Genomic DNA, 14,712 nt, shown 5'->3' on the forward strand with positions numbered 1-14,712 from the left:
CCTGTTCTGGCTGGGGCAGAAGGGAGACGTTTGGTTTGATGCTGGCTCAACTTACACTGCCATGCCTTCAGGGCCGGATTTAGGTTTGATGGGGCCCTTAGCTACTGAAGGTAATGGGGCCCTTTATATGTCCAGCTGTCCTTTGTCAACAACAAATTGTCCCTGCTTTTTGTGTTGAATATATGCTATATGACAGGGGTCGCCAAACCTTTTCAGCAGGGGGCCAGTCCACTGTCCCTCAGACCATGTGGGGGGCCAGACTATATTTTGAAAAAATATATATGAATGAATTCCTATGCCCCACAAATAACCCAGAGATGCATTTTAAATAAAGCACACATTCTACTCATGTAAAAACACGCTGATTCCGGGACTGTCCTCGGGCCGGATTTGGAAGTCGATTGGGCCGCATCCGGCCCCTGGGCCTTAGTTTGCCTACCCATGCTATATGGTAATTTATGGACCTAATAGGTATCTAAAGCCATTTTATTGGTTTTATCTTATATTTTGGAAATGTGCATTCAGTTTTCCCCCCAAGAGAGTGGGGCCCTAAGCTATAGCTTGTTTAGCTTATACGTAAATTCGGCATTGACTGCCTTACACCAGTTTCTTATGCATAGGCCTGCTCCCTGGGTGCTTTTTTCTTGCTTTGAAAATGGGGTTAAATTTGAGGTGAAGGGGGAGGGGAAATGAAAAACAGAACCACCTAAGAAATGAGAGAGAGAGAGAGAGTGTGTTTCCTGCTGTGTTGGGAATTCTCTTTGCAGCACAAAGTGTCACCGGCAGTAGTACAAGTCAAATACATTGTCATATTTGGTCTCTTTACCTTTTTTGTGGAGCACACAAAAAGGCTAGCTTTGACCAAAGGAGTCAGAAAAGTACTTTTGTTCTTACAACCCATGCAAAAGTGCTGAATCAGACGGGAGGCAGGAAGAGGGACATGGGTGTTTGCCCCTCACTTCTGAAGGTTCCTGTGATCCACTCAGTGACCTAGTTTTGGTTCCGGCTCTTTTTACTCCGTCTATTGATATTCCTTGAGGTCCAAACGTTAAGTTAAAAGGAAGGAACAAAACTCACTCGGCTCTGCAGATTTTCTTGTTGCTATTCTCAGCTATAAGCTCTCTGTCCTTTTAAAGAAATGCTCAAATAATGAAAAAAACCTCATTCAAAGCTCCAAACCGCACACCTCAAGATCTCTCACAGTGCCCATCTGGCCTCTCAACCTCAGCCGTTAGGTCAAACCTTTTGTACCTAGAATCCAATTTGCTACACGGTTCAAGAGGAAAACTTCAGCAATTTGGACAAAACCCAGAGGGGTGGTTCTATTCCGGCAGAAGGGAGGACCCTCTGGCACTTCAGAAGAATCGCATGCAAACCGTGCGGCATGAAGGTTTTGTGGGCCAGATTCAGCTTCACCAGCTGATTTGAAGGAGTGGGTGCTGGCTCTTGAAAGCTCACGAGATCCGGCTGGAATCTACTTTGTCTGTCTTTCCTCTTCCACCAGGCCTTTGGAATCAATTGTCCCCTGTGCCTACTCTCTCGGCTTCCATTTGTGGAAGAACCAGAGAAAGTAGGATTCTTTCCAATGGCTTTAATATTCAGATTGGTGCGATATGTATGCAAATAGCTGGCTCGAAGAACCGCAGGCAATGCACACAGTTAATCCAAGGATACACAGAATGATCCAATTACTCAAAGCTTGGACAACTGACCCAACACTGACACACCCCTTGCAAACCTATATAAATGAGGGCTCAGCTTTGTGAATCCAACAGTTGAGACCTGCCCTGAGACCACTCGTGAGGAGGTGCAGGATATAAATCCTAGAAAGAAAATAAATGAAATGGCATTTGGTTCAATGTTCTGTTTTATGCTCATACATGTACGTTGTGTGTCACCTTGACATCTTTTTGATGGAGAGAGGTAGAAACGTATTTTAAATAAAGCATGCTAACAAATATACACTAGTAAGGCAGTACAGAAGCAACAGTCTGAACTAGAGGCATAGATTGAATTATTTTCTTTTTGTGTGTGAGAGTCCTGCTCATCTCTTTTAGAGCTCATTTAAAGTACTGCAACTGACCTTTAGCATCTACTTATTGAGTTTTAAAATGCAACTTATTTATTAAAAAGGATAATAATTACTTCTTACTGAATATGATATGATCAGGACTTTCCCTAGGCGTGAGTTATATGGCAAATTTACAAATATTTAAATAATTTAGAAAGTACACAAAACAAAGCTTGCGTGTCACAGGAAACACAGGAAACTGCCTTATATTGAGTCAGCATGAAGCTCAGTACTGTCTACCCTGATCAGAAGGAATTTCTCAAAGTTTAAGGCTGGGGGGGGTGTCTTTCCTGACGAAGCTGGGGATTGGACCTTTTGCATGCAAATCAGGTGAGTGATACAGGACTTGGCTGCAGGAGAACCAGGAAGCTAATTTGGAGATCCTGGATGCATCACTCTCAGGGAGTTTTTGCAATCAACACAGCGAATGTAATTCTCTCGCTAATATGCCTGATTTGATCTTTTGAATCATTTTGTTGTGGTGGGTCTAATGCAAAAACAAACAAAAACCCCCACAAATAATTAATGCAAATCACATCTCTACCTATCTGGATTCATAATTTGAAATGAGCCGACACACTCACGTTCCTGAGCTGGTATGAGTTATTACTTAGTATGAAAGTTCAGGGCTCTCCTCTTGCCGGAGAGACCTCTCACAAATTAAAGTGAGATGGGAGGGGGGATGAGGAGAGTGAAAAATATTCTTTGGTGAAAGATCACAAAGCGGGGGCCAGTGATGTTACCTTGGAGATGCATGGAATTCAGTAAGAATGCCTTGCTCGTGAAAGCAACCTCAGTTTTGCAGAAGAAAGCAAGGTAGAAGCAAGACTAAGGTAAGAAATAATTGTATGTTTACAATTACTGTATTTTTCGCCCCATAGGACGCACTTTCCCCCCTCCAAAAATGAAGGGGAAATGTGTGTGCGTCCTATGGGGTGAATGCAGGCTTTCACTGAAGCCTGGAGAGCGAGAGGCATCGGTGCGCACTGACCCCTCTCGCTCTCCAGGCTTCAGGAAGCTATCCGCAAGCCCGGTGGGAGTTCCAGCGGGCTCACAAGGCTTGTGGGCAGCAGCCTGCAGCCCGGAGGGCGCCCCGTGCTTCGGGCGGGTGTCCGCAAGCCTCGCACGCCCGGCGGGAGCGAGGCTTGGGGCGGTAGCCTGCCGCCCGAAGCGCGGGGAGCCCTCCAGAGCGTAATAATTTTTTTTATTCATTCCCCCCCCAAAAGACGAGGTGCGTCCTATGGGCCTGGTGTGCCCTATAGGACGAAAAATACGGTAAATCATGAGCAAGACTAAACCTTAAGGACATAATAATTGCATTGCTGGTTAAGACCCTAATGCTTGGCCAGGTCATCTCTCTAAATCCAACTGTGGCACACTGGTTTGGTTCAAACATAACACAGGCCAAGCCGTGGTTTGTTTGGTAAAAGTGTGGTTTGTTTGACTGTCCAAAGCCAATCCAGCAAACTAACCAGCGTTTCTTTTCTGGAAACAAAAACTGGTGTGAAGTTCTTGACCAGGCATAGGCAAACTCGGCCCTCGAGATGTTTTGGGACTATAACTCCCACCATCCCTGACCACTAGTCCTGTTAGCTAGGGATGATGGGAGTTGTAGTCCCAAAACATCTGGAGGACTGAGTTTGCCCACGCCTGCTCTTGACTCACAAACTATGGATTGCTATGCTGATGCTTTGGTGCTATTGCTTGCTTAACCACGGCCTGTGCGTCCCCAGGCTACAGGGACAACACAAGAACAGGTGGGAAAGAAACCAAGCTCAGGAGGAACAAGCACCGTGGTTTGTTTTGCTTGTATGTGAGATGATGTGCAGCTTGTTTGACAAACCCTGGCTGTGTAGTGCTTTACAGTGGTATCTCGGGTTAAGTACCGGTACTTAATTCGTTCCGGAGGTCCGTACTTAACCTGAAACAGTTCTTAACCTGAAGCACCACTTTAGCTAATGGGGCCTCCTGCTGCCGCTGTGCCACCAGAGCCCAATTTCTGTTCTCATCCTGAAGCAAAGTTCTTAACCTGAAGCACTATTTCTGGGTTAGCGTATGTAACCTGAAGCGTATGTAACCCAAGGTACCACTGCATTGTATTTTTATATATTTTATATATGTTGTAACCCACCCAGAGTGCCTGGAGCAACCCAGTTAGATGGGCGGGGTACAAATAATAAAATAATAATTATTATTATTCAAACAAAATGCTGATCTTCATACAGTGCTTTTTTCTAAAAAAATGTTTAGGGGTACTCTCATTTTGACTCCAGAAAATCACCATTTTATAGTTCAAATCGGGGAAAATAAATACAGTAAATGGACCAAAGTACAAAGATTCACAAAATGTTTAGGGGTATGTGTACCCCTGCATCCTCCCAGAAAAAAAGCACTCTCTCTCTGTCTCGATGGCAGGAGTCAGCTGTGGATCAGCCTCACCCTGGCAAAAAACCCTTCATGATCATTGTATATAGGAGCAAATTAATTTTATTGCCCCATGTGAGGATCAAATTAATTATATTTATTATTGAATTACATCCTACTTTTTCTCCAAGAAACTCATGGTGCTGGACATTATTGTCTCCCTCTCTATTTTTATCCTCACCATCACCCTTTGAGGGATCTTAGGAGTGACGAACTGAAGGTGAGATTCATGGCTGTGTGGGGATTTGAACCCTGGTCTCCCAAGTCATAATCCAACACTCTAACCACTACACCACACTAGTTTTCTAATGACCTCTGGGTTATAATCCTGATGTGCTGCTTGCTGCACTAATGCTCATGCTTTTTGCCCTGGTGTGAACATCACTTAGACAATTACTAATCAAGGATTAGGAAATGAAGAGAAAATTAAAAATGTCAGCTTGCATTACAAGCAGATTTCCAGGGGGAGAGTGGTGTAAATGGAATGGACGGCTGGCGATCCCGCCTGGCTGCATACAAAGCAGGGCTGTAATGCAGTTCAGCGAGAATTTTAATTGCACAATTATCACAATATCAAATATTTTCGAACTGATTACATCAACGCGAAAAGAAAAAAATAAATTATCTTTGTTTTTACTCAACTGTCCTTTGGGCACTCTGTGCTCTCTCCCCCCCCCCCATGCACGATTTTCTTGACGGTTAAAAAGGTATGGTATTCTAAAGGCAATTGCAAAAACCTCAGATGCAAAAGGGCAATTTTGTAAAGATCTATAGATAGAGATGCACAGTCTCGCAAACAGAGAGTCTGAGGATAAGACCTGCACTCTAAAGGTGGACAGCCAGGTGGTGGTGGTGTTACCTGTGTTACCTGTAGTCCTCCAAGTGAATGTTAAACTACAATTGTAGGACTAAAGACCTAAAGAACTCTGGACCAATGACATGAAAGCCTGGCTTTCGCTCCACTGCCTGGGATTAAGACCAACAAATGGAACCCAGATAGTCTTACTACAAAGTGATGATTATTGGCTTGTGGTCTATAGAAATGCTCTCTCTACCAGCTCTCTGTCCATTTGGTAGTGGGGAGATCTGGAGTGTGTGTTTCTGGCACTAGGGCTCTCTGTCCATTTGGTAGTGGGGAGATCTGGAGTGTGTGCTTCTGGCACTAGGGCAAACAGGACAAATTATGGGTTCTGCTGATTTACTGCCTGCCTCACAGTCTCCCTGCCTGAGCTGGTCTCGTGAGGTGGTGTTGAGGACTCCCAGGCTGCTGGTTATGGGGAATTCAACATCCCTGCCTAGGTGACTGGTTCTGGGTTGGCTCAGGACTTCATGGCTGCCATGACAACCATGGGGCTGTCCCAATAGGTCATCACTGGACCTTGTTTTCTCAACTAGGCAGGAAGAGGGTGCTCTGAACGAGGGGGATATTGTCGTGGTCAGATTGCTTCCTGTTGAGATTTAGGCTTTCAGCACCTTTCCTCCTCAGCAGAGGTGGAGGACCTATTAGCATGGTCTCCCCTGAAAGGCTGATGGCTTCAATGAGTTTCCAGGAGACTCTGGGAGATTCTCTGGCTGATATTACCAGTGCTCCTGTCAAAGCCTGGCTGACCTCTGGGACATTTGAATGGCTCGGGTCATTGATACGATCGCCCTAGAGTGCCCACTCCCCCTATGTGGAGCCCACTTGACTCCCTGATATATTCCTCAAATGTAATAACTTGGCTTATTTTAGCACCAGCAAATCCAATGTGAGCTGGGTGGAGTGGGGAGAACCTGCCTGTCACTTATCTACACTAAGAGGATGCTTTTCATATATATATAATAAGTTAATCAATTAATCACCGATTAAATATGTGTGAAGGAACTTAAGTACTGATGGCACCATTCAACCATCCATGCATGTCTCTTTATTCTGCTGGGCTGTTAGAGAGTCTTCTGAAAATCATATCGAACTTCCATTTCCTTCTTTCCAGAACTATTGATCAGCAAGACGTTATTTTTATTGAACCAACTTGGCGGTTTAATGATGACACTGCGGAGTTCCGCTGAGCTTTTTGCCAGGAAAACTATGAAAAAGGTGGCCTGTCAAGAGCCAAGATGCACAGTCAGCCAACCCCAACCTGGTGCCCTCCACATAGCTGTCAACCATCCCTTTTTTTGTGGGAAATTCCCTTATTCCAGCGCCGTTTCCCGCTGCTATCCCAGATTGTTAGACATCCCGTAGACTGTCCCTGGGACAGGTGAGGCTGCTGATCCCTTATTTTCAAATCTGAAAGTTGACAGTTATGGCCCTCCAATTGATATGGCCTTCCACATCCACCAGGTATAGCCAGTGAGCAATGTGGAAGCAACCCCCACCCATGATATCCTCACAGATTAAAAGGCCCCAGATTGTTTAATAAGCCTGGGAGAAGAGGAATTTTTTGCCTGGCGCCTAAAGATATGTAACGAAGGCGCCAGATGAACCTCCCTGGGGAGAGCATTCCACAAGCAGAAAATAACAACAACATGGGAACACAGCCAGAAGTTTTAGAGTAAAAGGGCGAAAGCCATGCAGAGCAAATTTCACTTATCCAGAGGCATCTCTTATCTGGACATGGCTTCTAACCTGAAGTGTTCTCTCCCCCCCCCCCCACCCCTTCGCCACCCCACAGTCTCTTTTTCAAAAGGTCAGGTTCATGCTTCTGATTAAATATTAGCAAGGAAGAAGCAACATCAGCAGAGCTGTGAACTCTGAGAGAAAGAGTGAAAAACGCGACATTAGTGGGCAAGATGAAGCTGTAACAAATAGGCTTACTGCAGGAGGAAAATCCTACAGTGAACATTAAGGCACCATGAAGCAGAACAAACCACTTCAAGTGTGACTCGGAGAGAGAATAGGCTTTGTCCAAAAGGGGCCTCTCCCACACCTTTGCATGCAAGAGAGAGGGAAAGCAGTCAAAGTGAGGAGAAAGAGGTTGTGGGGAAGTATCATTTCGTGTGTCCTGTTTGCACCTGACCCCTTTCAGTGAAGTGAACTTTGTTAAATTAGAGTAAGGATGGTCTGCAGGCAAACGGCAACCAAAATGGCCAAGGGGATGAATCACCTCCCCCATGAGGAAAGATTGCAGCATTTGGGGCTTTTTAGTTTAGAGAAAAGGTGAATAAGAGGCAACATGATAGAAGTTTATGAAATTATACGTGAATAGAGAAATGTTTTTCTCCCTGTCTCATAATGCTATAACTTGGGGACATCCAATGAAGATGAACATTGGAAGATTCAAGACTGATAAAAGAGAGTTCTCTACGCAATATACATGGTTAATCTATGGAACTCATCTCCACAGGAGGCAGTGATGGCCACTGACCTAGAGGATCAAGCAAATTCATAGCCACAATGGCTACGCTGACTCCACTTCAGAGGCATTATGCCGCTGAGTAACTAACAGTTGCTGGAAACCATAGGCAAAAATAAAAATAAAAAGCCATGGCTTGTTTGCTTGCCTGTGAGATGACACATTGCTTGTTGAACTAAACCATGGTTAAGGTTATGTGTGTGCACAGTCGAAGCCAAATCAAATGCATCCACCAAGAAGACCCACATTCAATGCTATGGGCCTTACTTCACCCTCAAGATGCATGCCAGTTTAGCCATGGGGCTTTCTTCCTAAAATATCTGTGGTTAAATAAAGCAGAGTTTATTGAATGCTTCTAAATGTCTTTCTGAAGTGACTTGAGCTTGATAGTGATACTGATACAACTCAATGGGAAATGGAAAATGAAGACTGGGGCGGCTTACCTGCCACAGATGCAGGTATAGGAAGTGTGTCGCATGCCGCCGCGTTTGTAGCAGTAGTGCTGAAACAGGCTGCAAAACAAAGGAGACAGAAGTTAATCAATTGTTGAGGACCAAACAAAAAAAGCAATGAACAATGCAACATTTAAAGAAGGACTTATTTGTTCTTGGCTCAGACATCAACCCATCATCCCATCTCCATTTTGAGCTCGCTTTGTGCCTGAAGAAAATGGTAGAGAAAGAACTAGAAGAAGAATTGCAAAGAAAGTCTATTTAAGCTCCAGCGGGAGCAAACCCACCCCCTAATTTTCAAAATTTACCTGTCACTGGAGCTAAACAATTACAGTGGTACCTCGGGTTAAGTACTTAATTCGTTCCGGAGGTCCGTTCTTAACCTGAAACTGTTCTTAACCTGAAGCACCACTTTAGCTAATGGGGCCTCCCACTGCTGCCGCGCCGCCAAGAGCACGATTTTTGTTCTCATCCTGAAGCAAAGATCTTAACCTGAAGCACTATTTCTGGGTTAGCGGAGTCTGTAACCTGAAGCGTATGTAACCTGAAGTGTATGTAACCCGAGGTACCACTGTAACAATTCAAGAGATGACCAAAAGCTGACCGTTCCCCCCACCCCACCCCCAGGTTGTTGCTTTGCTTTGTAAAGTAAGAAGCTCCCTCCTTCTCCCTCTTTTTGTTCCCAAACCCTGGAAGTTTCTTTGACCACAGGTGAGAGTGGGAGGAAAGGGGAAGTTGCAGGAGTCCGTTGCAGGAAGCAACATCTCTCTCAAAAGACTTCCTGAAGCAAAGAACGGCCCGTCTCTTCACGTGACGATAAAGGGATCCTGCAGGAGGAGCTCTTCCGCCTTCCCAAGAGCTCCAGCATCCCCTAGGACATGATGGATGCTCTGCCATCAGGCAAGGACAGATGCACCCAAAGTACAATTAATATAGGATTAACTGCTTTAAGAGTCAAGCACATATTAGAGCCCCTTTCAGTCTTGGTGAAATATACTCTAATTACAATCCAATTCCCTTTTAATACTGAAAGGATTGGGGGGAGGGGGGGAAGACCTCATTTGTTGTAATATTAAAATCATTTCATTAACAAGGAGTGATAATGGAACCCATTCAGATTTCAGAGACGTTCGCAAGCCTTTGGCAGCTGCTGCGACAAATGCAAGCTATTAGACGGACATTTAAGATATTGCTTTAGCTACACACCCGGTTAGATATATCTAACCGCTTAATGAGACATTAGGATGGACAGTCCCAACACTATTATGCACATATCAAGGAGATGAATGTGCCACATTTCACAGGTTGCTGAACCTCACAAACGTTTTTTGGGGAAACCTGACAGGCATCTGCCCAGGATGTTATAGGCAAAGCATGCTGTGCTTCTAGATAAACTTTCTGTTACAGGATCACAGCCATGAACAGCCGGGTCCAAAAGGAGCACTGCTAAGATATCATTAATCAACAAAACTCTGCAATAGGAATGAAAAGAAAATGGAAACACCATCAGAAGGAAAACAGGAACTGGAAGCTACTAGATACCTTATTAATATTAATAACACCCATAATTAAAAAGTAGTAGTGCTTCCGACATGTCTCCTTAGCAACACAAAGGAAGAAAAGTTCACCCTGGCTATATCTGACCAATAGCCAATGTGTGCTGAGGGTGACACCCCTTAGTACTGGAAGGTTATACTGATTAACTTAAAAGGAGAGTCCAATTTTTATACAGGCTCTCCCTACGATTCCTAATCATTTCCTTGGAAGAGGCAGGAGTTAGGAAAATGAAAGCATTTCATAAGTCTACCAGAGATACGTATTCCAAAAATAATAGTAATAATAACAATAAATCAAAGGAAGTTATCATGGTGAGTAGCCTGGCTCAGATAATGTGCTACAAATGGAAACAGCTAGCTAAATTTAGAGCCCAGATCTTAAGAAAACTCCAGAGATCAATTTGGAGCAAGCGTGTCAACAAGTTAAGCTCTTAACAAGCATTTGGGTCGACAGTGCAATGCTTCAAAAGTGCGAGGTGCCACAAAGGATGTTCTGATGTATTTTAGAAGCATGTTAAAATTAAGGGCATCTTACAGTACAAGGAACATTTGGCAACCTTGAACTTAAAAATATTAAAATCTGAATGATTTTTCCTGGTATTCTCATGGTGAACCAGCTCTGAAGACACGAGCTATGATAGCCATAGTATGATGGGGAGACTTAATGTATTTGCTTCTGAACAGCACACTTATAAGCACCCTCCTTTGTGGCCCAGTGGAAATCTAATGTCCTTGGATCGTCTGAATATTTGTTTGATGGTTGTTCTCCCACCTCATGTGAAAATCCTGTCCCTCTTACACCCTCGGAGGTCACCATGGCCTTTATCCGGGTGTTATAGAAGCGTAGGGCTGATGAGCCTGCTGGCTGTTCACCTCCATCACCACCACCCTCTGGGAGTTGAAATGCAACTGCCTGGAGCAGAGAAATCTCTTGCACTTCTGTGATGTCAAACCATGGAAAACTGGGGAGCAGTGAGGGAGCTCGCAAGAGCAGAGGTTGGCTCCTCATGTCACACAGTTACTCTCCAACTTGCGGAGCATGAAGTCAGCACACTCATACCAGTAAGCACCCCTCAGACATGCAATTTCCACATTCCAGTAGGGCTCACATTACAGCATTTGGTCCTGCACTGGTGTTAACAGCAGCCACTGTTCTGATATACCCAGGGCTTACATGACAGTGCCCAACCTCAACTACAAGCTTGATCATAAATCCAACAACGGCTAGAATAAGCTGGATGCAGATTTAAGTCAGCTCTAAAAGAGGAAGAGGGGGGATTTACACATAAGACAAAAAAATATGAGGGGGAGAAATGCAGGACTCAGCCACATGTTCTGCATGGCCCAATTCATGAGTCACACTAAGCCATAGTTGGTTTTGCCTATGTGGTTTTTCTTAACTTTTGGACCCAGCCAAGCAGACTAACCATGGTTTCTTGTTAGCTTGTAAACCATGGCATGCTTTAACTATGGTTTGGCATTCTGTCCAAACCCAACAGCCTTGCTTAACCATGGTTTGTTTGACCAGCCCAAGAAATCCCCAAGCCAAGGAGGCCTGAGTGGCTGGGAGACAAACTACAAACCACAGCTTAGCCAATGTCCCATCCACAATTTTATGTCTGTACTGGCCTACGTGAAAGATGGTCAGCAATTATAGGGAAACTGTTGTTAAAGCAGGGATGGTACATAAACCTTCAAACCCAAGCAGTAGAAACCAATGCAATTTCCCCTTCTTTACTACAAAACACACAGAAACTGGAGAGACATTCTCTGAGAGACAAAGCTTAATTGGAAAACGGACAGGTGCCACAGGGGGGTGGGGGAAGAATGGCAGCTTGGAGTTAATAAATTAAAAGGAAAACAAAACACATCCCAGGGACATCTATCAAGGGTGATTTACGGACAACAAAACCAACAGATCGTTTAAGCTTAAGAGAGGGGAGAGGTGGGTGAGGCATAATTGGCATTTTAATTGTGTAAGGGGATTGTAAATCATCTTCCCTAGTCAAACAGCAAGATCCCCCAATACCACAGATAGCATCACTTGATGGATCCTTCCATCAGTTCAGCCCTTGCCAACTTGGTTCCTTCCATATGTTTTGGCTGATGGGGGCTGTAGTCCAAAACAGCTGGAGGTCACTTAAGTTGCCAAAGGCTGCAGTGACATTCTCTCATCCATCCAGGTGGGTATATTCCAAACTAGAGTGTTTAGTAAAGTGGGTGTACTGTCTGCCAATGTGTGGGGTGCTAAAATGAGCCACAGCAGGAGTATGTCTCCAAATATATTGGTCACCTTGTTGGCTTGCATGAAAAGGTGGGTTTAGGGGGCATCGCTTCCCCGCAAAAAAATCACAGATAGGTGAGTAAACAAGTGCATTGTCCACATACTGGCACGGAATATGAGCAGAAGACAGTAGAAAACAGGTTGGCATTTAAGCAGAAGGTAAGCTGGCATCCTTGCTACTTGACGTCATTTATCCGGGTACCAAAAGGAAACTGTGGGTGGAAATTGGTCTTGGACGTACCCTCCAAATGCACAGCTAATAATAAACTGCAAGGAAGAATGCCCTGTCTTGGTTTAAGCAGGGGTAGCTTACAGGTTTCATAATGGTGAGTGTGTCAGACTAAGACCTGGGAGATGAGGGTTTGAATCTCTACTTAGCCATGTAGCTGCTCTCTGGGTGACTTTGGGCCAGTCACTGTCTCTCGGCCTAACCCACCTCACAGGGTTGTTGTGAGGATTAAATGAGGAGGAGAACCATGTTGGCTAACTGTGGCTTAAACGATCACCGGGAGAGTCAGAAATCTACTTTGGAGGAAGAAGACCTATGATCCTTTAAGTTGCGAGGCAGAATCGGCTCTCTGAGGACATGATTCATCTGAGTCCCTTCCCCTACCCCTGCAAGACATTTTTTCCATAGGTTTCTGCTTGTTATATAGCAATGACACAGAACCACAAATACTAGCACAATACCACAATTTCACACGCAATTGAAATAATATGAAATAAGAGTGAGACCACACCAAAAGGTCTTAAGACCCACAGCTCTGCTTCATTATTAGTTTTTAAATACTGTAATTTTGGATCTCAATTGGCATATTTTATACTGGTTTTTTTGTTTATTCATAACTATTTATTAACGTGTAATTAATGAGGTTTAAATCCTTTGATGACAGAATGATTAAATTGTATGTTAACTAATCCCTCTTTTAATTATGATGCTGCCAGGAACCCATTCGTGGATATATATAAAAAGGAGACATTTATAGGCACCCATTCTTTAAATAAGCAGTATGTTAAGCCAATAATTAGAAGAAATAGTGATTTCAATTATATTTTAATTACTGTTACACATAAAACATGCCTTAATAGTTGTAGCATAATACATACTCTCTCTTTATGAATCACTAGTCATTCCTTTTGGGGTGTGATCCAAATAAAGGCATTTTAATACCCATATGCACTGATACAGATGAATGCAGTGAATCTTGTCAGCTTTGCCCGCTGCAATGGATAAAAGATACTTAATCCTCAATCCAAGCTGCTTCTCAAAGCAAGCCATTCTCTTACAGCACCAGAACCCAGAGCCATTCAATGCAGCTGAATGTTGGAAAATGCAGGAAAGACAAAATAACTTTTCTTCATGCAGCACATAGTTAAACTATGAGATCCACGTGGAGGAACAGTTTGCAAACCTGCTTGAAATCCTGATTTTAAGCCCTGGTTTAAAATTAACCACGGCTAGGTTCAGTGCAGATAGGAAGCTGCCTTGTCCCAAGTCAGACATTTATGTATTTATTTCATAAAGATTCATATGCCACTTGATTGTAGAAAAAACAACAACCTCAAAGACGCCTGGCCTATCTAGCTCAGTACTATCTATTCCATAGGTAGCCACTGTTGGACTACAACTCCCATCATATTTGACCACTGGCCACGCTTCTGGGGCTGATGGGAGTTGTAGTCCAACACCATCTGGATGGCACCACATTGGCTACCCCTGTTATGCAGTCCGGAAGCAGCGCTCCATGGTTTCAGACAGCGATCTTTCCCAGCCCTGCATGGAGATGCATGCAAAGGAGGTGCCTCTAGCTACAGGTCCATCTCTAATGCAACACAAATGCTGCAAAAGGAGATTTGGGAGTGTGTGCACACACAGGAGACAGGGGAGCATGAAAGAGCATGTAGCCTTGCATGAGTCATGTGGTATGCCCACTTTCTAAACCATACCCGGGAGACTGGGAAATATTGATGTCTGCATTAGGCTAGGGGAAAAGGGCAGAAAGTGCAAACCTTTTTTTTGCAAGGTGCAGCCACGGTTCAAAACAGTTTGGAGGGGGCAGTTTAGTTTGCCAAGCAGAATTCCCCAGACATAAATCTCTCTCTCTTTTGACCTCCTGCACATAATATGATGCGTATTCATGCCATGTGACAGTCCCACGCTGAGGTGAACACTGTGGGGAAGTGCCACATCACCACTGTCCTTACGGTTAGGGTTATCCCAAAATCAGGGGACCCCAGAAGTCCGCTGCTTAAGGACTGAGCCTGTCTGGGCACCTGTCTTGAGTAAAATGCCAAACAGGAATGGGTACAACCTTTTCCTATTCACTGACATTGCACTGTGGGGCAGGGAAATATGCCAGATCAGACCAGGGCTTCATCGAGTCCAGCACCCAGTTTCTAACAGCACCTAGGAAATGGGCATCCCCAGAATGTTTCGAGGTTGCATGTATATGTACCAACTTGCCCATTTGTTAAGATCAGTGGGATGTCCCACCCAGGGTGGAGGCATGTCCCACGGTGACAGAGTGGCATATCCAGCTATGTTGGAGTACACCCATTGAAATGAAGCGGCCCAAGTTAGCCATGCCCA

At 44.3% G+C, this 14,712-nt stretch overlaps 1 protein-coding gene across 1 annotated transcript in view; it reads right to left on the bottom strand.

The window, feature by feature from the left end:
• The window catches only part of PEPD (peptidase D), a 123,809-nt gene that overhangs the window by 26,772 nt on the left and 82,325 nt on the right, over nt 1–14,712 (bottom strand). The window contains exon 10 of the mRNA XM_082233492.1: nt 8,274–8,342. Within this exon, the coding sequence (XP_082089618.1) occupies nt 8,274–8,342 (69 nt within the window). The remainder of the gene's footprint in view (nt 1–8,273; nt 8,343–14,712) is intronic.

The sequence above is a fragment of the Podarcis vaucheri genome, assembly GCF_965113315.1.
Source record: "Podarcis vaucheri genome assembly, chromosome: 7".
NCBI lineage: Eukaryota > Metazoa > Chordata > Lepidosauria > Squamata > Lacertidae > Podarcis > Podarcis vaucheri.